This window comes from Melanotaenia boesemani, chromosome 9 (assembly GCF_017639745.1).
Source record: "Melanotaenia boesemani isolate fMelBoe1 chromosome 9, fMelBoe1.pri, whole genome shotgun sequence".
Taxonomy (NCBI): domain Eukaryota; kingdom Metazoa; phylum Chordata; class Actinopteri; order Atheriniformes; family Melanotaeniidae; genus Melanotaenia; species Melanotaenia boesemani.
In genome coordinates, this window is record NC_055690.1 from 2,595,642 (window position 1) to 2,618,428 (window position 22,787).

At 48.2% G+C, this 22,787-nt stretch overlaps 1 protein-coding gene across 2 annotated transcripts; it reads right to left on the reverse strand.

The window, feature by feature from the left end:
* Window positions 1–8,372: 8,372 nt before the first annotated feature.
* On the reverse strand, window positions 8,373–20,059 carry LOC121646177. Of its 2 annotated transcripts, XM_041995065.1 has the most exons (3): window positions 19,619–20,059; window positions 8,628–8,710; window positions 8,373–8,548 (listed from the first exon to the last, which is right to left on the reverse strand). In XM_041995065.1, exons 1-3 carry the CDS (start codon window positions 20,034–20,036, stop codon window positions 8,426–8,428), a joined length of 624 nt encoding a protein of 207 aa, XP_041850999.1. In that variant the 5' UTR covers window positions 20,037–20,059; the 3' UTR covers window positions 8,373–8,425. The 2 variants fall into 2 exon arrangements, with proteins under 2 accessions (XP_041850999.1, XP_041850998.1); XM_041995064.1 differs by lacking the exons at window positions 8,373–8,548; window positions 8,628–8,710 and adding an exon at window positions 19,249–19,456 and having other exon boundaries at window positions 19,536–20,059.
* Between the last annotated feature and the right edge of the window lie 2,728 nt (window positions 20,060–22,787).

Genomic DNA, 22,787 nt, shown 5'->3' on the forward strand with positions numbered 1-22,787 from the left:
CTTCTAGTACCAGGTCGTCCTCTTCATCAGGTCCGACTTCTAGTACCAGGTCGTCCTCTTCATTGAGTCCGCCTTCTAGTACCGGGTCGTCCTCTTCATCAGGACCGCCTTCTACTACCAGGTCGTCCACTTCATCAGGTCCACCTTCTAGTACAGGGTCGTCCTCTTCATCAGGACCGCCTTCTAGTACCGGGTCGTCCTCTTCATCAGGTCCGACTTCTAGTACCAGGTCGTCCTCTTCATTGAGTCCGCCTTCTAGTACCGGGTCGTCCTCTTCATCAGGACCGCCTTCTACTACCAGGTCGTCCACTTCATCAGGTCCACCTTCTAGTACAGGGTCGTCCTCTTCATCAGGACCGCCTTCTAGTACCGGGTCGTCCTCTTCATCAGGTCCACCTTCTAGTATCGGGTCGTCCTCTTCATCAGGTCCACCTTCTAGTACCGGGTCGTCCTCTTCATCAGGTCCGACTTCTAGTACCGGGTCGTCCTCTTCATCAGGTCCGACTTCTAGTACCGGGTCATCCTCTTCATCGAGTCCGCCTTCTAGTACCGGGTCGTCCTCTTCATCGGGACCGCCTTCTAGTACCGGGTCGTCTTCTTCGTTGGGTCCACCTTCTAGTACCGGGTCGTCCTCTTCATCGGGTCCGCCTTCTAGTACCGGTTCAACCTCTTCATCGGGACCGCCTTCTAGTACCGGGTTGTCCTCTTTATCAGGACCGCCTTCTAGTACCGGGTCGTCCTCTTCATCAGGACCGCCTTCTAGTACCGGGTCGTCCCCTTCATCAGGTCCACCTTCTAGTACCGGGTCGTCCTCTTCATCAGGACCTCCTTCTAGTACCGGGTCGTCCTCTTCATTAGGTCCTCCTTCTAGTACCCTGGTTGTCTGCTTCATCAGGTCCACCTTCTAGTACCGGGTCGTCCTCTTCATCAGGACCTCCTTCTAGTACCGGGTCGTCCCCTTCATCAGGTCCACCTTCTAGTACCGGGTCGTCCTCTTCATCGGGATCACCTTCTAGTACCGGGTCGCCCTCTTCATCAGGTCCGCCTTCTAGTACCGGGTCGTCCTCTTCATCAGGTCCGACTTCTAGTACCGGGTCGTCCTCTTCATCGAGTCCGCCTTCTAGTACCGGGTCGTCCTCTTCATCGGGACCGCCTTCTAGTACCGGGTCGTCTTCTTCGTTGGGTCCACCTTCTAGTACCGGGTCGTCCTCTTCATCGGGTCCGCCTTCTAGTACCGGTTCAACCTCTTCATCGGGACCGCCTTCTAGTACCGGGTTGTCCTCTTTATCAGGACCGCCTTCTAGTACCGGGTCGTCCTCTTCATCAGGACCGCCTTCTAGTACCGGGTCGTCCCCTTCATCAGGTCCACCTTCTAGTACCGGGTCGTCCTCTTCATCAGGACCTCCTTCTAGTACCGGGTCGTCCTCTTCATCAGGTCCGACTTCTAGTACCGGGTCGTCTTCTTCATCGGGTCCACCTTCTAGTACAGGGTCGTCCTCTTCATCAGGTCCGCCTTCTAGTACCGAGTCGTACTCTTCATCGGGACCGCCTTCTAGTACCGGGTCGTCCACTTCATCGGGAGCGCCTTCTAGTACCGGATCGTCTTCTTCATCGGGTCCACCTTCTAGTACCGGTTCAACCTCTTCATCGGGTCCGCCTTCTAGTACCGGGTCGTCCTCTTCATCAGGTCCGCCTTCTAGTGCCGGGTCGTCCTCTTAATCAAGTCCACCTTCTAGTACCGGGGAGTCCTCTTCATCAGGACCGCCTTCTAGTACCGGGTTGTCCTCTTTATCAGGACCGCCTTCTACTACCGGTTCAACCTCTTCATCGGGATCGCCTTCTAGTACCGGGTCGTCCCCTTCATCAGGTCCACCTTCTAGTACCGGGTCGTCCTCTTCATCGGGATCGCCTTCTAGTACCGGGTCGTCCTCTTCATCAGGACCTCCTTCTAGTACCGAGTCGTCCTCTTCATCGGGACCGCCTTCTAGTACCGGGTCGTCTTCTTCATCGGGTCCACCTTCAAGTACCGGGTCGTCCTCTTTATCGGGTCCGCCTTCTAGTACCGGTTCAACCTCTTCATCGGGATCACCTTCTAGTACCGGGTCGTCCCCTTCATCAGGTCCACCTTCTAGTACCGGGTCGTCCTCTTCATCGGGACCGCCTTCTAGTACCGGGTCGTCTTCTTCGTTGGGTCCACCTTCTAGTACCGGGTCGTCCTCTTCATCGGGTCCGCCTTCTAGTACCGGTTCAACCTCTTCATCGGGACCGCCTTCTAGTACCGGGTTGTCCTCTTTATCAGGACCCCCTTCTAGTACCGGGTCGTCCTCTTCATCAGGACCGCCTTCTAGTACCGGGTCGTCCCCTTCATCAGGTCCACCTTCTAGTACCGGGTCGTCCTCTTCATCAGGACCTCCTTCTAGTACCGGGTCGTCCTCTTCATCAGGACCGCCTTCTAGTACCGGGTCGTCCCCTTCATCAGGTCCACCTTCTAGTACCGGGTCGTCCTCTTCATCAGGACCTCCTTCTAGTACCGGGTCGTCCCCTTTATCAGGTCCACCTTCTAGTACTGGGTCGTCCTCTTCATCGGGATCACCTTCTAGTACCGGGTCGCCCTCTTCATCAGGTCCGCCTTCTAGTACCGGGTCGTCCTCTTCATCAGGTCCGACTTCTAGTACCGGGTCGTCCTCTTCATCGAGTCCGCCTTCTAGTACCGGGTCGTCCTCTTCATCGGGACCGCCTTCTAGTACCGGGTCGTCTTCTTCGTTGGGTCCACCTTCTAGTACCGGGTCGTCCTCTTCATCGGGTCCGCCTTCTAGTACCGGTTCAACCTCTTCATCGGGACCGCCTTCTAGTACCGGGTTGTCCTCTTTATCAGGACCGCCTTCTAGTACCGGGTCGTCCTCTTCATCAGGTCCGACTTCTAGTACCGGGTCGTCCTCTTCATAAGGTCCGACTTCTAGTACCGGGTCGTCTTCTTCATCGGGTCCACCTTCTAGTACAGGGTCGTCCTCTTCATCAGGTCCGCCTTCTAGTACCGAGTCGTACTCTTCATCGGGACCGCCTTCTAGAACCGGGTCGTCCACTTCATCGGGAGCGCCTTCTAGTACCGGATCGTCTTCTTCATCGGGTCCACCTTCTACTACCGGGTCGTCCTCTTCATCGGGTCCACCTTCTAGTACCGGTTCAACCTCTTCATCGGGTCCGCCTTCTAGTACCGGGTCGTCCTCTTCATCAGGTCCGCCTTCTAGTGCCGGGTCGTCCTCTTAATCAGGTCCACCTTCTAGTACCGGGGCGTCCTCTTCATCAGGACCGCCTTCTAGTACCGGGTTGTCCTCTTTATCAGGACCGCCTTCTAGTACCGGTTCAACCTCTTCATCGGGATCGCCTTCTAGTACCGGGTCGTCCCCTTCATCAGGTCCACATTCTAGTACCGGGTCGTCCTCTTCATCGGGATCGCCTTCTAGTACCGGGTCGTCCTCTTCATCAGGACCTCCTTCTAGTACCGAGTCGTCCTCTTCATCGGGACCGCCTTCTAGTACCGGGTCGTCTTCTTCATCGGGTCCACCTTCTAGTACCGGGTCGTCCTCTTCATCGGGTCCGCCTTCTAGTACCGGTTCAACCTCTTCATCGGGACCGCCTTCTAGTACCGGGTTGTCCTCTTTATCAGGACCGCCTTCTAGTACCGGGTCGTCCTCTTCATCAGGACCGCCTTCTAGTACCGGGTCGTCCCCTTCATCAGGTCCACCTTCTAGTGCCGGGTCGTCCTCTTCATCAGGACCTCCTTCTAGTACCGGGTCGTCCTCTTCATCAGGTCCGACTTCTAGTACCGGGTCATCTTCTTCATCGGGTCCACCTTCTAGTACCGGGTCGTCCTCTTCATCAGGTCCGCCTTCTAGTACCGAGTCGTACTCTTCATCGGGACCGCCTTCTAGTACCGGGTCGTCCACTTAATCGGGAGCGCCTTCTAGTACCGGATCGTCTTCTTCATCGGGTCCACCTTCTAGTACCGGGTCGTCCTCTTCATCAGGTCCGCCTTCTAGTGCCGGGTCGTCCTCTTAATCAGGTCCACCTTCTAGTACCGGGGCGTCCTCTTCATCAGGACCGCCTTCTAGTACCGGGTTGTCCTCTTTATCAGGACCGCCTTCTAGTACCGGTTTAACCTCTTCATCGGGATCGCCTTCTAGTACCGGGTCGTCCCCTTCATCAGGTCCACCTTCTAGTACCGGGTCGTCCTCTTCATCAGGACCTCCTTCTAGTACCGAGTCGTCCTCTTCATCGGGACCGCCTTCTAGTACCGGGTCGTCTTCTTCATCGGGTCCACCTTCAAGTACCGGGTCGTCCTCTTTATCGGGTCCGCCTTCTAGTACCGGTTCAACCTCTTCATCGGGATCACCTTCTAGTACCGGGTCGTCCCCTTCATCAGGTCCACCTTCTAGTACCGGGTCGTCCTCTTCATCGGGATCGCCTTCTAGTACCGGGTCGTCCTCTTCATCAGGACCTCCTTCTAGTACCGGGTCGTCCTCTTCATCAGGTCCACCTTCTAGTACCGGGTCGTCCTCTTCATCAGGTCCGCCTTCTAGTACCGGGTCGTCCTCTTCGTCGGGATCGCCTTCTAGTACCGGGTCGTCCTCTTCATCAGGTCCGCCTTCTAGTGCCGGGTCGTCCTCTTAATCAGGTCCACCTTCTAGTACCGGGGCGTCCTCTTCATCAGGACCGCCTTCTAGTACCGGGTTGTCCTCTTTATCAGGACCGCCTTCTAGTACCGGTTCAACCTCTTCATCGGGATCGCCTTCTAGTACCGGGTCGTCCCCTTCATCAGGTCCACATTCTAGTACCGGGTCGTCCTCTTCATCGGGATCGCCTTCTAGTACCGGGTCGTCCTCTTCATCAGGACCTCCTTCTAGTACCGAGTCGTCCTCTTCATCGGGACCGCCTTCTAGTACCGGGTCGTCTTCTTCATCGGGTCCACCCTCTAGTACCGGGTCGTCCTCTTCATCGGGTCCGCCTTCTAGTACCGGTTCAACCTCTTCATCGGGACCGCCTTCTAGTACCGGGTTGTCCTCTTTATCAGGACCGCCTTCTAGTACCGGGTCGTCCTCTTCATCAGGACCGCCTTCTAGTACCGGGTCGTCCCCTTCATCAGGTCCACCTTCTAGTGCCGGGTCGTCCTCTTCATCAGGACCTCCTTCTAGTACCGGGTCGTCCTCTTCATCAGGTCCGACTTCTAGTACCGGGTCATCTTCTTCATCGGGTCCACCTTCTAGTACCGGGTCGTCCTCTTCATCAGGTCCGCCTTCTAGTACCGAGTCGTACTCTTCATCGGGACCGCCTTCTAGTACCGGGTCGTCCACTTAATCGGGAGCGCCTTCTAGTACCGGATCGTCTTCTTCATCGGGTCCACCTTCTAGTACCGGGTCGTCCTCTTCATCAGGTCCGCCTTCTAGTGCCGGGTCGTCCTCTTAATCAGGTCCACCTTCTAGTACCGGGGCGTCCTCTTCATCAGGACCGCCTTCTAGTACCGGGTTGTCCTCTTTATCAGGACCGCCTTCTAGTACCGGTTTAACCTCTTCATCGGGATCGCCTTCTAGTACCGGGTCGTCCCCTTCATCAGGTCCACCTTCTAGTACCGGGTCGTCCTCTTCATCAGGACCTCCTTCTAGTACCGAGTCGTCCTCTTCATCGGGACCGCCTTCTAGTACCGGGTCGTCTTCTTCATCGGGTCCACCTTCAAGTACCGGGTCGTCCTCTTTATCGGGTCCGCCTTCTAGTACCGGTTCAACCTCTTCATCGGGATCACCTTCTAGTACCGGGTCGTCCCCTTCATCAGGTCCACCTTCTAGTACCGGGTCGTCCTCTTCATCGGGATCGCCTTCTAGTACCGGGTCGTCCTCTTCATCAGGACCTCCTTCTAGTACCGGGTCGTCCTCTTCATCAGGTCCACCTTCTAGTACCGGGTCGTCCTCTTCATCAGGTCCACCTTCTAGTACCGGGTCGTCCTCTTCGTCGGGATCGCCTTCTAGTACCGGGTCGTCCTCTTCGTCGGGTCCGCCTTCTAGTACCGGGTCGTCCTCTTCATCGGGACCGCCTTCTAGTACCGGGTCATCCTCTTCATCGGGACCTCCTTCTAGTACCGGGTCGTCCTCTTCATCAGGTCCACCTTCTAGTACCGGGTTGTCCTCTTCATCGGGATCGCCTTCTAGTACCGGGTCGTCCTCTTCGTAGGGTCCGCCTTCTAGAACCGGGTCGTCCCCTTCATCAGGTCCGACTTCTAGTACCGGGTCGTCCTCTTCATCATGTCCGACTTCTAGTACCGGGTCGTCCTCTTCATCGAGTCCGCCTTCTAGTACCGGGTCGTCCTCTTCATCAGGACCACCTTCTAGTACCGGGTCGTCCTCTTCATCAGGTCCGCCTTTTAGTACCGGGTCGCCCTCTTCATCAGGACCACCTTCTAGTACCGGGTCGTCCTCTTCATCAGGTCCACCTTCTAGTACTGGGTTGGACCTTTGTAATACTGGTGTGATAGATGAAGCAGGTGGTGGAAACCTTCCTCAGAGGTTTTCTCCATATTAACATGACAGCATCACACAGTTGCTGCAGGTTTGTCGGCTGCATCCATGATGAGAATCTCCCGTTCCCCCACATCCCAAAGCTGCTCTACTGGACTGAGATCTGGTGACTGTGGAGGCCGTTGGAGTCCAGTGAACTCATCATGTTCTAGAAAGCAGGTGGAGATGATCTGAGCTTTGTGACATGGTGCATTATCCTGCTGGAAGTAGCATCAGAAGATGCTCCACTGTGGTCATAAAGGGATGGACATGGTCAGCAACAATACTCAGGTAGGCTGTGCTGGTTAAACCAGGCCACGTTGGTACTAAGGGGCCCAAAGTGGACCAAGAAAACCTCCCCCCACCATTACACCAGCAGCAGCCTGAAGCGTTGATCCAAGGCAGGATGGATCCATGTTTTCATGATGTTTCCAGCAGATTCTCATCAGACCAGCAACGTTTCTGCATCTTCTATTGTCCAGTGTTGGTGAATGTGTGTGAATTGTAGCCTCACTTTCCTGTTCTTAGCTGGCAGGAGGCACCCGGTGTGTCTTCTGCTGCATCCTGGTCCAGACAACTGCTGCTCTGGATGTTTTCTCTTCTTCAGACCATCTCTGGAAACCCTGGAGATGGTTGTGGGTGGAAATCCCAGTAAATACTCAGACCAACAACCATGCCACGTTCAAAGTCTCTTAAATCCTCTTTCTTCCTCATTCTGATGCTCAGTGTGAATTTCAGCAGGTCGTCTTCACCACGTCTACATGACTACATGCTGCTCTGAGATTGGCTGGTTAGATGTTAGTGTAAAGAGCTGGTGAACAGGTGGAGCTAATAAAGTGGACGGTGAGTTTATATTTTGTACTAAAGCTCTGAAGTGAATTAAAAGTTTGACTTTACTTTGGGCTTTCTGAAAAGATGGACTACTCCATACTAAAGTTAGACATACAAAATACACCACCTGGTTATTTCTTCAACGTGGTTATGATTTTTTTAAAAAGCCTCAGTCAAAACCTTTTAACTTCCCAGTAACGGATTAAGTAGCAGCAGCAAACATGTTTTTCTGTAGCCTGCACCACCTGCTTGTGTTAAAACATTAAGCAACACGTAGCTTCATGGAAAAGTTTGTTTCTGAGAAAACACTGATGCAAGTCTGTTGCTGAAAAGAAACCCATAGGCACTTCTGCTTTGGGTCAAATGTTAATGCGAAACTTTAGTTTCCTTCTATCAGCAAGTTCCCTGAAACAAAGTTTTGCAACCTACAAAGCTGAGAATTTTACAGATAAAGTTGCTGCCATACATTGTCCCCTGAACACATTTTCATTAACCTTCAGTTTCCTGAAGGTCAACATTAAATTTGTCTGTTGCATGTTCATTTAACCCTTTGATACTGGAGCGTATCTGATAAGACCTTTATGGTTAAAAAAAAAAAGTTTGTTCAACCCCGTTCTGCCCCCTGGTGGATCCCTATTGCACAATATTCCATTTTGTTAAGGGTAACTAAAGACTTCAGATATATGGGGGGAAAAAATATAAATTCTACCATTTTTTTACTACCTTCATTTCCTCCTTTGAAGTTCGTCCTGACAGGTCGGTAGAAGCTGCATTCAGTAGCAGAATGTTTGGATGTGCTGCCGTAAATGAGGCTCCCCTAAAAGCTCCTGACTAAACAGGGCTGTGTCGAGATTAGAGCGCATCAAATCACTAGAAACAGGTAAAAGGTGACAAGCTCTGAGGAGACAATTCCATTTACAGCACTGTATTTGGGATGGGGGGTTAAACCAGAGACCAGAGTGTAAGCAGTCTGAAGCATTTTATTTTCCATCCTAAATCTGGTTTCCAGAGTCCCACAGCAGAGTCGCGCCGCTTCTTGTGGTTCCTGCTCAGTTTGCATAGTGACACTCCACTCTGATGTCTGCACTCTGGCTCCTTATGATGGGACTCTTGCCCAACATCTTGGGTTTGTAGAACAGCTTGAAGGCATAAACAAATCCCTTCTCCCTTATCTAAGGACAGAAGACACCAAGTCTGGTTAACATTGCATTGAAGGAATAGAGATGTGCTTCTAAATGAAGAGCTTCATACCTCCAGTGTGCTGCCGCAGTCATGAAGCTCAGATTCAAAGATCAGCACGTGAGCCGAGGGGTCCACCTCTTTAGCTGGACAGCCTCCGAGTGTGATTGCTGCACTTGGAAATGCAAAGGAGGCTCTTTCACTGGCTTTAATGGATCTTCAGGAAACTTCCATCTGAGCGGTTCTCCTGCAGGCTGGATCCACTTTGAACGGAAGCTGGCAGTCTGCTGAGCGACCCGGCTGGTGTTCCTGGACTGGTGTTCCTGGACTGGTGGACTGGTGTTATTGGACTGGTGTTCCTGGTGGAGGAACTTCTCAAACCCATTTTGCTGGAGTAGGAAAACTACAAAAACTTCAATGCAGGTAAAAAACATTCAGAAAACAAACAAAAATGTACAAGTATAAGTGGATGTGTATTTGGTGAAATTTATTTACTTTGCTGATTGGACTCTAATGTTTCATCTTGGTGGAGCAGTGTGATGCTTGAAGGAAGGGACAGGAGTGGAGACTCTGGTGTTCGATGTCTCTGTCTTAGTGTTGCTTGACCTCAGCGCAGCGTTTGACACAGTTGACCACACTATTCTTTTAAACAGACTCCATGACATGGTTGGCCTCACTGGTACTGTTTTTAACTGGTTTAAATCCTATCTAACAGATAGAGAGTTCTTTGTTGGCATGAAGGAATCCTCGTCCAAGAGCTATAAACTGACCTGTGGTGTACCCCAAGGCTCAGTTTTAGGCCCCACCCTTTTTAATCTTTACATGCTTCCTCTTGGTGATGTCATCAGGAGACACGGCATAAATTTCCACAGCTATGCTGACGACACACAGTTATATGTTGCCGTGACTCCTGATGAGCAAGGGCCCATTGATGCCTTGTTAGATTGTATTTTAGATATCAGAGGGTGGATGGCAGAAAACTTCTTGCAGCTCAACCAGGACAAAACAGAAGTTTTAATGATTGGACCTGAAGCTGAGAGAGAGAAACTGGAGGCCAAACTGAAAACAGTAGCACTCAACCATTTTAATCAAGTAAAAAACCTGGGAGTGATTTTAGATGCAGATCTCAGTTTTGAGCCGCATATTAAAAACATAACTAAGACAGCTTTTTATCATCTAAAGAACATCTCCCGCATCAGTTCGTTTCTCTCTCGAGCCAGTGCAGAGACACTGCAGCTTGTACAGAACGCAGCTGCACGTCTGTTGGCAAAGACCAGAAAGAGGGCCCACATTACACCAATTTTAAAGTCTCTGCACTGGCTCCCCGTCAGCTTCAGAATTGATTTTAAGAGTCCTTTATTGGTATTTAAATCTCTTAATGGTCTTAGCCCACCTTATTTATCTGATTTGCTTTTATCTTATGAGCCCACGAGACCCCTCAGGTCCTCTGGTACTGGCCTTTTAACTGTTCCCAGAGTAAAAACAAAAACCCACGGCGAGTCCTCCTTTTATTTCTAAGGCCCTTGTATGTGGAACAGCCTGCCTGAGGACGTGAGGGGAGCACCTAGTGTGGATATTTTTAAAAACAGACTCAAGACCCACCTTTTTAGTTTAGCATTTTAATCATTACTTTTATTATTACTATTGTATTTATTCATTTCTTTATTCTTAACACACAGGCTGTATTCAGCTTCTATTTATTTATCATTTATGTATTTGTTTTATCATTTTGTTTTCTCTTATTTCACGGGTTCTCTTATTTTATGGCTCTTAGCAATATTACTTTTATACCCAGGGTTGGTTTTTAGATTGTTTTAGATTTGGTTTTACAGTGTTTTATCTCAGTGTTTCCCCACACCACTAGACCCCAGAATTTATGACAGCGTTTCCTTGGTCCTTTTAACTTGCTTTTACCCTCTGTGTTGTGTGTGTGTTTGATGGGAAGGGGTGGGGGGTGGGCTGCTGCTCTTGGGCTGGGGTTCTGGGGGATTTTACTCTCTGTAAAGCACCTTGAGTTGCTATTTCTATGTATGAAAGGTGCTATATAAATAAAGTTTGATTTGATTTGATTTGATGAGACTGATGCGATATCAGAAAACACAGGATAAAAAAAAAGCCCAAACACCAGGTGAACGTACAAATGAACCGCATCAGCTGTGACATGGCATCTGTTCTTAGTTAATAAATCACAATAATTTTTCTCAATTTATCATTTTATATACGTATATATAATTCTAAAAACCACTGCCTGTCTATTAAAAAAGTTCTATTCCTGGATTTAACTATTCATCATTGCCCATTGGATAATTCCTGCATGGATGATAATAACTGAGCTGCAACCCTAGAAAATGCAGTGAGCAGCCTCTCATTTCATGTGGAAAAACGCATCTCGTGGTCATGGAAAAGATGTTAGTCTATTTCAGGAGGGCCCCATCATTTGCATCAAGAAAAGAAAACATCTAAGGAGAAGCAAACACTACGACAAGGTTGAGTTGGGTTGAGTTCTGTCTAACACATTATTAAAAACTGGAAGGACAGAGGGGAACCATCATCTTCCAGGAAGAAATAGATGTGCCGGAGACTGAGCACCATTTTACAAAACAGCTGATATATGAGCCAGATGCTCTGCACATACCTCCATCATGATGGCGAACACAGCAAGGTTGTTGCCAGGCAACAGTGTGGCATTGAATGGATGGATAAAGTCGAAGACTGCACGTTTCTTTTCAGGCTGTAAATAACCCTTTAATGTCAGGAACAGAGAAAAAAACTTTAATAAAATGTCTTTTTTTAATTTAATGGAGCAATATCTTTTTCACAAATGGTCAGGATGATGCACATCACACACTCATATGAAGTCATCCTCTTTAAAATGAACGGATCCAGATTGGAGATGGTTTCATGCAACACTTTAGAGTTTTCTGGGAAAACCAAAGAAAGTGGGTCTGTAAATAAAGTCCTCACCCAGATGACAAAGAGAAAGGACTGGAAAAAGCTAAACGACCGATGAGTAACTCCAGGGGCCTCATTTGTTAAACAGTGTGTAGCAAAGCAGACGACAAGTGGCGGAAGTGCACACTTCAACATTCAGATTTATCAAAGCGTGCGCACGCACGTCCCACGCATGTTTCCGTTTATAAATCACAATCAACTCTAAAGCGGGCGCACGTGAGGGAACGCCTTGCCCCGCCCACATGGTGGCTATAAATGGTCAGGTCAACGCCTAGGATTCATATTCATCACGTCATTTGCACAATGGCTTGGCAGGGAAAAAGAGGGAAGAAGGGGGATTTTTTGGGGTGTGAGACAGAAATCCTGATGGACCACGCTGACAAACGTAAAGATGTTTAATTGGTGGACACGGTGTGGACATTACTGGTGTCAGAAAGACAGAATAGTGGCAGCAGGTGGAGATGCTGTCATCACGGTGTCAGAAGGGAAGACATGCCAGAGATTTTTCAGTCCGTCTCCCATGCGGGAGATTGAAGTTCGAATCCCAGCAGGGTGAATCTCTTTGGAGAAAAGCGTCTGCTAACTGATGGTTGTGAGAGAGCTGCAGACACCCCCTCACTAAGCAGGTGCTCAGTATGTGGTCACACACACACATACACTACATGCACCTTGATGCCATTTATTTGTTTTTCTTTGGTTTTTGTTAAAGTATTGATCCACTAAAGATGGATCCTATTTGGTTGGTTAATACATTAATCTGGTTTATTTTCAGTATATGTGTTGGTTTATCTCTAATCTCTCTCTCTGAGGTGGTTTGGAGATCAGCACTATCATGGAGTTGCGCCCATGAGTGTTGTTAACCAGAGCCTGGTGTGCTTAACTTGCTTGGATGGCACTAACCAAGTGGCCAGAGGGGAGGGGGGAGGTCAGGGCAGTAGTAATTTATTTTCAGCTTTGCTTTGATAGTTTAAGTGGTTTTGTTGGTTTAAGTAAATGGTTTAAGAGGGATGTAATTGTGTATTTTGTGGGGAGGTAGTGTAAGTTTGTTTGTAGTGAATGTTTTTATGGGTCACAATTGTGAATACACTCCTGTTTGTAACTAAATGGTTTAGGCCTTAGACTTTATATACTTAGAAAGAAAAGCGAGAAGTGGATGCTGGATGTTTGTGACATGTGAGTAAAAACCCTGAACTCAGTTAAGATTGGAGTTGGATGTGTTTTTCCACTTTTTTCTGGTGCTATACCTCGGTGGATGTTGGCATTCTGCAACTTTGAGGGAGTAAAACCTTACAATTGTAATTTAGTTGTTTGTTTTAATTTATAAAATAAATATGTACAGATACATGTGAGATTTGTGGCAGTTTATTTAGTGCTAAATAATATTTACACTCAGAGGAAGTCCTGCAGGTGCAGAGGGACACAATCAGCCTAGAATTTAAGGATTCAAGGCTTTCATCAAGGTGAGACAGTCCTGTATCATATGCCCTAAACAAAGCCGGGGAAAGGGCATCATATCAAAAATGGCTGATACTAGTGAATGGGCTGGCAAGATGTAAACCAGAAAGAAACGTATCTACCACCAAACACGGAGGACCTCTCTGCAACGCTGGCAGGACGTCAGTTGTTCACAAAGTTGGCCTTATCCCATGCTTATCAGCAGCATCGTTAAAACACGTCAGGGGCTCTACAAGTACAATGGACTGTCATATGGAGTCTCCAGTCCGCCATCTATTTTACAGTCAGCGGTGGACCAAATTCTGCAGGGTATCGATCATGTGACATGCTTTCTGGACGACATCCTGATTACAGCAGGTTTGAGAGAGGAGCATCAGGCAAAATGCACATTTATAATTGGACTGAGTGGAATCTTTGGGTCACATAATGAACAGTGAGGGGCTTCATCCCACTCAGGACGAAGTGGAATGCTCCAGTGTGAATGCTCCAAGTCCCATCAAAGTTGTAGAACTCCATTCATTCCTTGGACTGGTGGACTGCTATGGCAGATTTATGAACAACTTGTCCACCCTTTACACAAGTTTCTAAAAACAAAAAAAAGACTATGTGCTATTACGGAGCACAGCCGTAGTCCATCATGATACTCGAAAACACTGAAGCTAGCCTTTGATGTGGTACCTTATGGCACCGGAGCAGCAATTTAACATGTGATGGAAAATGAGGAGAAGCCTGCAGTATCTCACTTATTAGCAACACCTGACAGCAAATATGCACAAATAGAGACAAAAGCCTTAGGGCGGATTTATGCTCCCGTGGTGTCTGCGTTTGCGTAACCACCGTAGGCTCAACGCACACCTCTCCTAGACCTGATGTGCACCCCTGCTACGCAGAGCGTTACGCAGAGGTACTCCCTTGTGATTGGTCAGTTTGGGGTCACATGTTGCCAGATACCTGGATCTTTTTGCTGAATTTGTGTGGTGACCACCATTTTAAAAACAACAACCAGTGGATCAAGCTGATTAGAAGCTGGTTGAATTATTTTTTTGCTTTCTTCCACAAGCTAATAAAGACACTGAACCATACTGGACGCGACTGTTGTTTTAAAACAGAAATTACCTACCGAACTGAAGTCAACCATCACAAGAACTTCGACCTGGTGAGTTTACGGGCTGATACCACCCCTGCTGCCACCTTCAGGTTAGGAGGAGAAACTGCAACACAACACTAAAACAACGCGCACCCCCTAGCCTACGCTCGAGTGCGAAAGCAAACACACCAGCATCAGCTACGCCGTAACCGACCGCACGTGGACGCCGCTCAAGCATAAATCCGCCTTTAGGGATCGTTTTTGTTTCACAAGCACCTCTATGTCTGAAGGTTTTCTCTCATCACAGATCACAAACCTGTCTTGGCAATCCTGGGCCCACCTAGTTCCACATTTGCTGCACTATATGTCTCTATTTCTACAGCGGTCATTAAACGCCGCATGGAGTCTGTGACAAGTCTCCAGGTTTGCAGGCATCAGCAGTCCAAACCGCGGCAACGCGGCTCAATGACTTTTCAGCCACTGTAAGGTAGGAGCAACAGCGACACCTATCACACCAGTTCCAGCCAGCCCCTCATCCTGCTCCCTGCTGATGGGAGATGCAGCCTCCAGAATATCTGCAGGCAGCTGGCTTGATGAGTTCCAGCATGGTTCTTAGAGACTGTGTTCCAGAGTTAGCTGAGGATATTTACTGAAATCTTGTATTTATCTGTGTTGCAGCTTTCTGTCCCCACCTGTCTGAAGACCTGTGTCATACCTGCATCCCTAAATTATTCCAGTTCAGAGGCATTAAACGTCATGAGACTGCTGCAAAATAAGACAAGAAAATTATTTTTTGATTTGATTTCTTTATTTCAAGCCATAGGAATAAATGTGTTATACATTGTAAAACAAATATATGGTACATTGAAAATAAATATATTGTACATAAAAAGAAAAAATATATATACTGTACAATATTATATGTCTATAATACCTGCAATGGGTAGAGAAAACAAAACAAAGGAAATACTCATTATAACATGTACATACATATATACTTGTGTAGCTCGAACAGGAGTAAAAAGAAGAGAAACTTCTTTAATCCCACCCCCTATTACATCGACTCCATTTACAGGTGTCAGCACTCATGAAAAACTTTGAGTAGGTGGAGGGAGGAGTATGAAGGGCAGTAGATGGAGGACAACAGATGGAGGACAGAGTAGATGGAAGGCAATAGATGTAAACTCATTTCCTTATATATATATCTAATAGTGAATGATAAACTTACAATCACGCAAACATTTTAGTGACAATGCATTGGTATCAATTTCTTTGTTATGGAAACATTTCTAAACACCCACCACCCCTCTATATTTCCCTTAAATGGTTCAGTCCACCTGCTCCTTCAGCTGTGGAGCAGCAACAGACAGCGAGTGGATGGTAAGATGACAGGATGCCTCAAAAATCAGGAAGTTTAAAAAGAAAAGGAAAAAGCTGAGACTGGAGAGAACAGAGGGGTGGACAGTAGGTCACCCAGTTCTTCCAGAGGCGAGGTGGTCCGTTAGTTCATCTGATGGAAAGTTGTGGAACATCAGCTTGTTGTCTCTTCTAAACTTTAGTTCTGAAGAAAACTCTGGATTTTATTCATTTCACTGTTTTAGTCAAATAATCAAGGAAGGCAAACGATTAGCAAGCTGCTAAAAATAAGTCACGCATGTCCGAACAGACACGAGAGCAGCCGAAGCACATGCTGCCAGACCCCCCCACCTGAACATGTTCCCCTCCACCTGATCATGTTCCCCTTCCCTCCACCTGAACATGTCCCCCTCCACCTGAACATGCCCCCCTCCCCTCCACCTGATCATGTTCCCCTCCCCTCCACCTGAACATGCCCCCCTCCCCTCCACATGATCATGTTCCCCTTCCCTCCACCTGAACATGTCCCCCTCCACCTGATCATGTTCCCCTTCCCTCCACCTGAACATGTCCCCCTCCACCTGAACATGCCCCCCTCCCCTCCACCTGATCATGTTCCCCTCCCCTCCACCTGAACATGCCCCCCTCCCCTCCACATGATCATGTTCCCCCTTCCCTCCACCTGAACATGTCCCCCTCCACCTGATCATGTTCCCCTTCCCTCCACCTGAACATGTCCCCCTCCACCTGAACATGCCCCCCTCCCCTCCACCTGATCATGTTCCCCTCCACCTGAACATGCCCCCCTCCCCTCCACCTGAACATGTCCCCCTCCACCTGAACATGCCCCCCTCCCCTCCACATGATCATGTTCCCCTCCACCTGATCATGTCCCCCTCCCCTCCACCTGAACATGTCCACCTCCCCTCCACCTGAACATGTTCCCCTCCACCTGAACATGTCCACCTCCCCTCCACCTGAACATGTCCCCCTCCCCTCCACCTGAACATGCCCCCCTCCCCTCCACCTGATCATGTTCCCCTCCCCTCCACCTGAACATGCCCCCCTCCCCTCCACATGATCATGTTCCCCCTTCCCTCCACCTGAACATGTCCCCCTCCACCTGATCATGTTCCCCTTCCCTCCACCTGAACATGTCCCCCTCCACCTGAACATGCCCCCCTCCCCTCCACCTGATCATGTTCCCCTCCACCTGAACATGCCCCCCTCCCCTCCACCTGAACATGTCCCCCTCCACCTGAACATGCCCCCCTCCCCTCCACATGATCATGTTCCCCTCCACCTGATCATGTCCCCCTCCCCTCCACCTGAACATGTCCACCTCCCCTCCACCTGAACATGTTCCCCTCCACCTGAACATGTCCACCTCCCCTCCACCTGAACATGTCCCCCTCCCCTCCACCTGAACATGTCCACCTCCCCTCCACATGAACATGTTCCCCTCCACCTGACCATGTCCCCCTCCCCTCCACCTGATCATGTCCCCCTCCCCTCCACCTGATCATGTTCCCCTCCACCTGAACATGTCCCCCTCCCCTCCACCTGAACATGTCCCCCTCCACCTGAACATGCCCCCCTCCCCTCCACATGATCATGTTCCCCTCCACCTGATCATGTCTCCCTCCCCTCCACCTGAACATGTCCACCTCCCCTCCACCTGAACATGTTCCCCTCCACCTGAACATGTCCACCTCCCCTCCACCTGAACATGTCCCCCTCCCCTCCACCTGAATATGTCCACCTCCCCTCCACCTGAACATGTTCCCCTCCACCTGACCATGTCCCCCTCCCCTCCACCTGATCATGTCCCCCTCCCCTCCACCTGAACATGTTCCCCTCCACCTGACCATGTCCCCCTCCCCTCCACCTGAACATGTTCCCCTCCACCTGAATATGTCCACCTCCCCTCCACCTGAACATGTCCCCCTCCCCTCCACCTGAACACGTCCCCCTCCCCTCCACCTGATCACGTCCCCCTCCCCTCCACCTGAACATGTCCCCCTCCCCTCCACCTGTGTCCAGGTGGCCCCTGAGGAAGGAGGTGAGCAGCTGAAAGTTGAATTAATGAATTATTGTGGAGAAAAAACATAACAGAAAAAAATCTACATCAAGGCATTTTTATCTATTTATTTATTACATTTGGTCTCAGTCTTGTACAAGATTAGAAAAAGATCAGCTGTTTTAAGTTACTGGCGTAAGCTCAGTAGAAACTTTTGGTGATGTAGTTTCTCTCCCTGTGCTCTGCTCAAACTTCCCACAAAGTTCTGTTCTTGTCACGTTGTCTGTCTCATGTGAAAACGCACCACGGGCCCTAGAAACCCGGAAACTTCCACTGCGTCAGTGAATTTGCAGCATTTTCTTCTTCTTCGTTTATGCAGCACGTTTCTGTATTTGCAGCGTGTTTGTACCTGTCGGCCACCGTAAAATACTGTCCGTACTGCTGGGACATTACATGCTACAGCATGGTATACCACACGGCTGGCTAGATGAAAATAAGCCCTAATAAGCTGATCATTTAACCTTACAAAGTGAACTGTAAGGATGGTTAACAGTAAGAAATATAGAGGCTAATGAGGACCATCATGTCTGATCTTTAATAAATGCTAGCTTGTTGGTTGGTATGAAAATCCTGGAGGAGATAAAGACCCAGCTGAATCAGAGCTTTCTCTAACAGCTGTGTTGGGTGGCACTCCCCGCCAGCTCCGGCCTCCTTCCATCACAACCATATTCTTTTCTCAAGAGGACATCCCACTCCGCTGTCAGGTTTGATTCCCACCCCTCCACTGACTACTTCATTCTTTCATCTCAAACTTCTTGCTCATCACTCATCCTAGCTGTCCCTGAAATCTTGCCCGTGCCTTCATCTCCTCCAGGCTGGCCCTTCACTCCTTGTTAGAATTAGTCTGTTTAGAACAGAGCAGCAAGCCTACTCACAAAGACCAAACATGATCGCACAAGTTTTACATTCCCTCCACTGGCTCCTTGCCCACACCACAAGAATCCAAAACAGACTGTGGCCTGTGGGTGATGGGTGGGGTTTCAGGGGTACCCTGTGCATCCCAGCTAATTGAGCCTGCCTCCTCTGGTCTTGGTTGGCTGAGATTAATTATCACTACCACCATCAGCACCTAATCATCTAGTTTTTGACTTCTTGCCAGTCTAAGGGCTGTGTGTGTGTGTGCGCATGTCAGCATGTGTCACTGCTCATTTGTAAATCCACTGTTACAATAAGAAACCCCTCACCCACCAGTGTATCTGTAGTCATGCCATCTAAAAGGAGCTGCTCATACCACAACATGCTCCCTCTGCTCAGAAGCCTCCTCCCCAGGACTAAACTCCCCCACTGGGGACGGGGCCTTCTAGTCAGCATCTTCCAGTCTCAATTCACTTCCAGACCATCTGAGGGTTCCACCGGGACCTTCAATATTTTACACATTGACCACGATTAAATGCTTTTATCTGAGATTTTAATGTAAAATCCACAATTTAGACTTAAGGGCCAGATGCATCATTTGCACATTATGCCAATATTTGTACAATCAGCTGATGCTCTTCAAGAATAACCCGAACTGGTTGAGTTTATGTCAGTACACAAGTACCGTTCAGATGCCTGCACCAATCGTTGGAACAAAATTCAGTGATCAGGTAAACGTGAGTTTTGGTTGTGATGTGATAACCAGATTTCTCTTTTACTGAATCATTTGATGAGATGCGTCAAGGAAATTAAATGCAAAGCAAGAAGATTTCATTCCTTGTTATTTCGCAGGTGTAAAGATACTTGACACTCATAACAGAATGAGTTGAACCAGAGACCAGAGCGTTAGCAGTCTGAAGCATTTTATTTTCCATCCTAGATCTGGTTTCCAGAGTCCCACAGCAGAGTCGTGCCGCTTCTTGTGGTTCCTGCTCAGTTTGCATAGTGACACTCCACTCTGATGTCTGCACTCTGGCTCCTTATGATGGGACCCTTGCCCAACATCTTGGGTTTGTAGAACAGCTTGAAGGCATAAACAAATCCCTTCTCCCTTATCTAAGGACAGAAGACATCAAGTCTGGTTAACATTGCATTGAAGGAATAGTGATGTGCTTCTAAATGAAGAGCTTCATACCTCCAGTGTGCTGCCGCAGTCATGAAGCTCAGATTCAAAGATCAGCACGTGAGCCGAGGGGTCCACCTCTTTAGCTGGACAGCCTCCGAGTGTGATTTCATCTGGATTTATCAGCGTACCGAGACCCAGCAGGTCCTGACTCACCTCCACCTGCACCCTACTCTCCCCACACCTCACGGCCACCCGGTTTGGCACCACCGGCTGCTGCACTTGGAAATGGAAAGGAAGCTCCTTCACTGGCGCCAATGGATCTTCTGGAAACTTCCATGTGAGCGGTTCTCCTGCAGGCTGGATCCACTTTGAACGGAAGCTGGCAGTCTGCTGAGCGACCCGGCTGGCGCGCTCTCTCTCAGGTTGCATCGCTGGCTTGGCCTCCACTGCTGCAGGAAGCTGCATCTTGGCTGCCCAGTAAGGCGGCGGCACTCTGACGCTGCTGAAGTGAGCCTCGCTCAGCCTGAAACACGCCAGAACCAAGACCAACACAAGCTTCCTGACCTCCATGATCACATGCAGGCGCTCCTCTACACACCCTTTTTAAAGTCCAGCTCCTCCCTCTGGCTCATTAACTAAATCCCAGTCCACACGTGTGTCTGTCACAGCTGCACATCCTCCACTCATCACTCAGTCCCAGAGCTGGACTGGTGTTCCTGGACTGGTGTTACTGGACTGGTGTTACTGGACTGGTGTTACTGGTGGAGGAACTTCTCAAACCCATTTTGCTGGAGTAGGAAAACTACAAACACTTCAGTGCAGGTAAAAAATATTCAAATTCAGTTGTGTTTTTTTTTTGTTTTTTTTTTTGTGAGCAGAAATCAGAAGTTCTCATTGACTCACGACGGCCAGTCAGCGTTCTGGAGTCCACAGGGAACATTTGGAAGGAACAACAATCCACACGAAGACTTCCGCTGCCTCTCAGCTTTCATCTTCCTCCTTCCAGCTGCCACGTCTCTGTTGGCCCACTGGTCACTTGTGTTTTTCATCTATCTTTGGAAACGATAAGTTGAGCAAAAGGAAGCCTGACCACAACAATCAGGGTGGGGATGGTTTCCATAGCAACAGTAATGAAGACTGACCACTGTCAGCGTCATCATGATGCAGAAAGAAAACATGACTACATAAAAAACACATAACAGGAATAACTATCAAGGACAGCTTGTTATGACAGCTTGCATGTAAACCGTCCTCTTCATCATCCTCTTCACCTTTAGACATCATTAGACTGAGACCACAGCATCGCATGGAGCCGTCGCATTAGTTCAAGGAATTGTTTGAGATGAAGAAACTTTTATCACATGACTTTACTTGTGACCTTCTCCCATATTTTGTTACACCTTTTATCCTCTTTAGTCTGAAATTAAGTGAAGATCGTGGTGTTGAACAATCTACATTAATTTAACTATACTTATTTGATAAATAAAAATGATCATGAAGGCAAAAGATTTCATTTTAGAAATCTTTTTGACTCTAAGGGTCACATATTTGGGCCACCTGAAGGCTAAATGTCTCTAACTTTTTGGGTGTATTTTTAAGTGTATTTACATATTTACCTACATTCATATTTTTAGATTAAAAATACTTGAAATGCATGAATGACCTCAGTATCTAAAAATAAAGGTAGAATTTTGTCTTTGTTGTTTTTCTTAGTCTCAGAAGAGCAAAGGTGCATTGTACCAGATTTAGCCACCATCTGAGACAAAGTTCAGATAGAAATGATGAGGGAAACAGTAAGCTAGTGACCAACAGAAGCTCAAGATGACAAGGTGAGTACGACACTGATCAGACGGTGAACAAAAAGGGCTGAAGGATTACATTTCTCTGTACATATAAACATTCCCTTTCATAGTGTTCTTGAAGCAAAGATTTCAGATGTTCTTTAGTAAAAAAGCAGGAGCATGAAATGCAACAAGACTGTGTGTTTAGGATGCTTCCAGGCAGCCGTGTGACTGAGGGCTGATGGGATGTCTGAAGCTTCAGCCAGACATCTGCAGGGATGAGGGGCTTGTTCACAGAGGGCAAGTCTCAGCTAAAGTTCACTTGACAGAGCAGCAGCATCTCCATGAGTACGTCCTGGCATGCATGAGTCATCTGTAAATGGAGCAAATCACCACAGGAGGTCAGATGATGAGCTACGTTCTGCTAAAAGAAGGGCAACTCAAGACAACTGGATCAGAAAGGGGGCATTAGCATGTTTCAGCATGCTAATGCTGCTTCAGGGATTTCAGGTATGTCAGCAGCTGTCTTGTGGCTTGGCAGGAAATATTTTCTAGACATGTATGGCTCCCAGTGGACTGGCCCGGATTTGTTTTATTTTCCTGTGCTTCCAGTTACTGGAAGATTAGTAGTGCCCATTGAAGCCCCATCATGCTGTAGGGATGCTTCTTAGCAGAAGGCCAAAAATAAAAAAAAAACTGGGGGGGTGGCTTCAGAACCAGTCCTTGAACGGCCCAGCCTAAGATTAGATTTTAAACCAAGGGTGTCAAACTTATGGCCCAAGGGCCAAAATTGGCCCACCCGAGAGTCCAATCTGGACCACAGGATGAATTTGACTAATGTGAACACGGAATATATTAGCGGTGATATTGTAATTAAAGTAACTGATTTTACAATTTCAGAAATCTGGAATTAAATGTTTTGGGATCCACTATGATCAGGAAGCTGTGATGCACATAGGAGCCTGAAGGAAACATCTGAGCTCTGATGTTTTGTGTAAAATCTGATTCATGGATCCGAACTTCTCTCACATAATGTTGCTGTTTAGGTTTTTTATGAACTGATCTCAGCCTCTGACAGCCTGCCATTTAATTCTAAAGTCTGATTATTGGTTGAAATTACTAGAATGACTTTGTTATTCATAAATTCAGTGTTCTAATGTCTGTTAAAGGCAAGGCAAATTTATTTGTATAGCACATTTCATGTACAAGACAATTCAAAGCGCTTCATTTCAGCAGGGTGCAGAAAGCAATACAAGTGCATTAAAAAAAAGATTAAAAAGATTAAAAGAAATGCAATTAATGAAATAAAAACAGAACGAAGATGCTAAAATAAAATAGATAAAATGCAAGAAATAAAATTTCAGGGTGGGGAAAGACAATATTAAAACATGATTCCAGCTTAAAAGAACCAGATGTAGATTTTGACTTTTAAATAAAAACTATTGAAATCCAGCAGAGAACAGGTGGGTCTTCAACCTGGATCTAAATAAACTGAGTGTTTCAGCAGATTTGAGGCTTTCTGGGAGTTTGTTCCAGACAT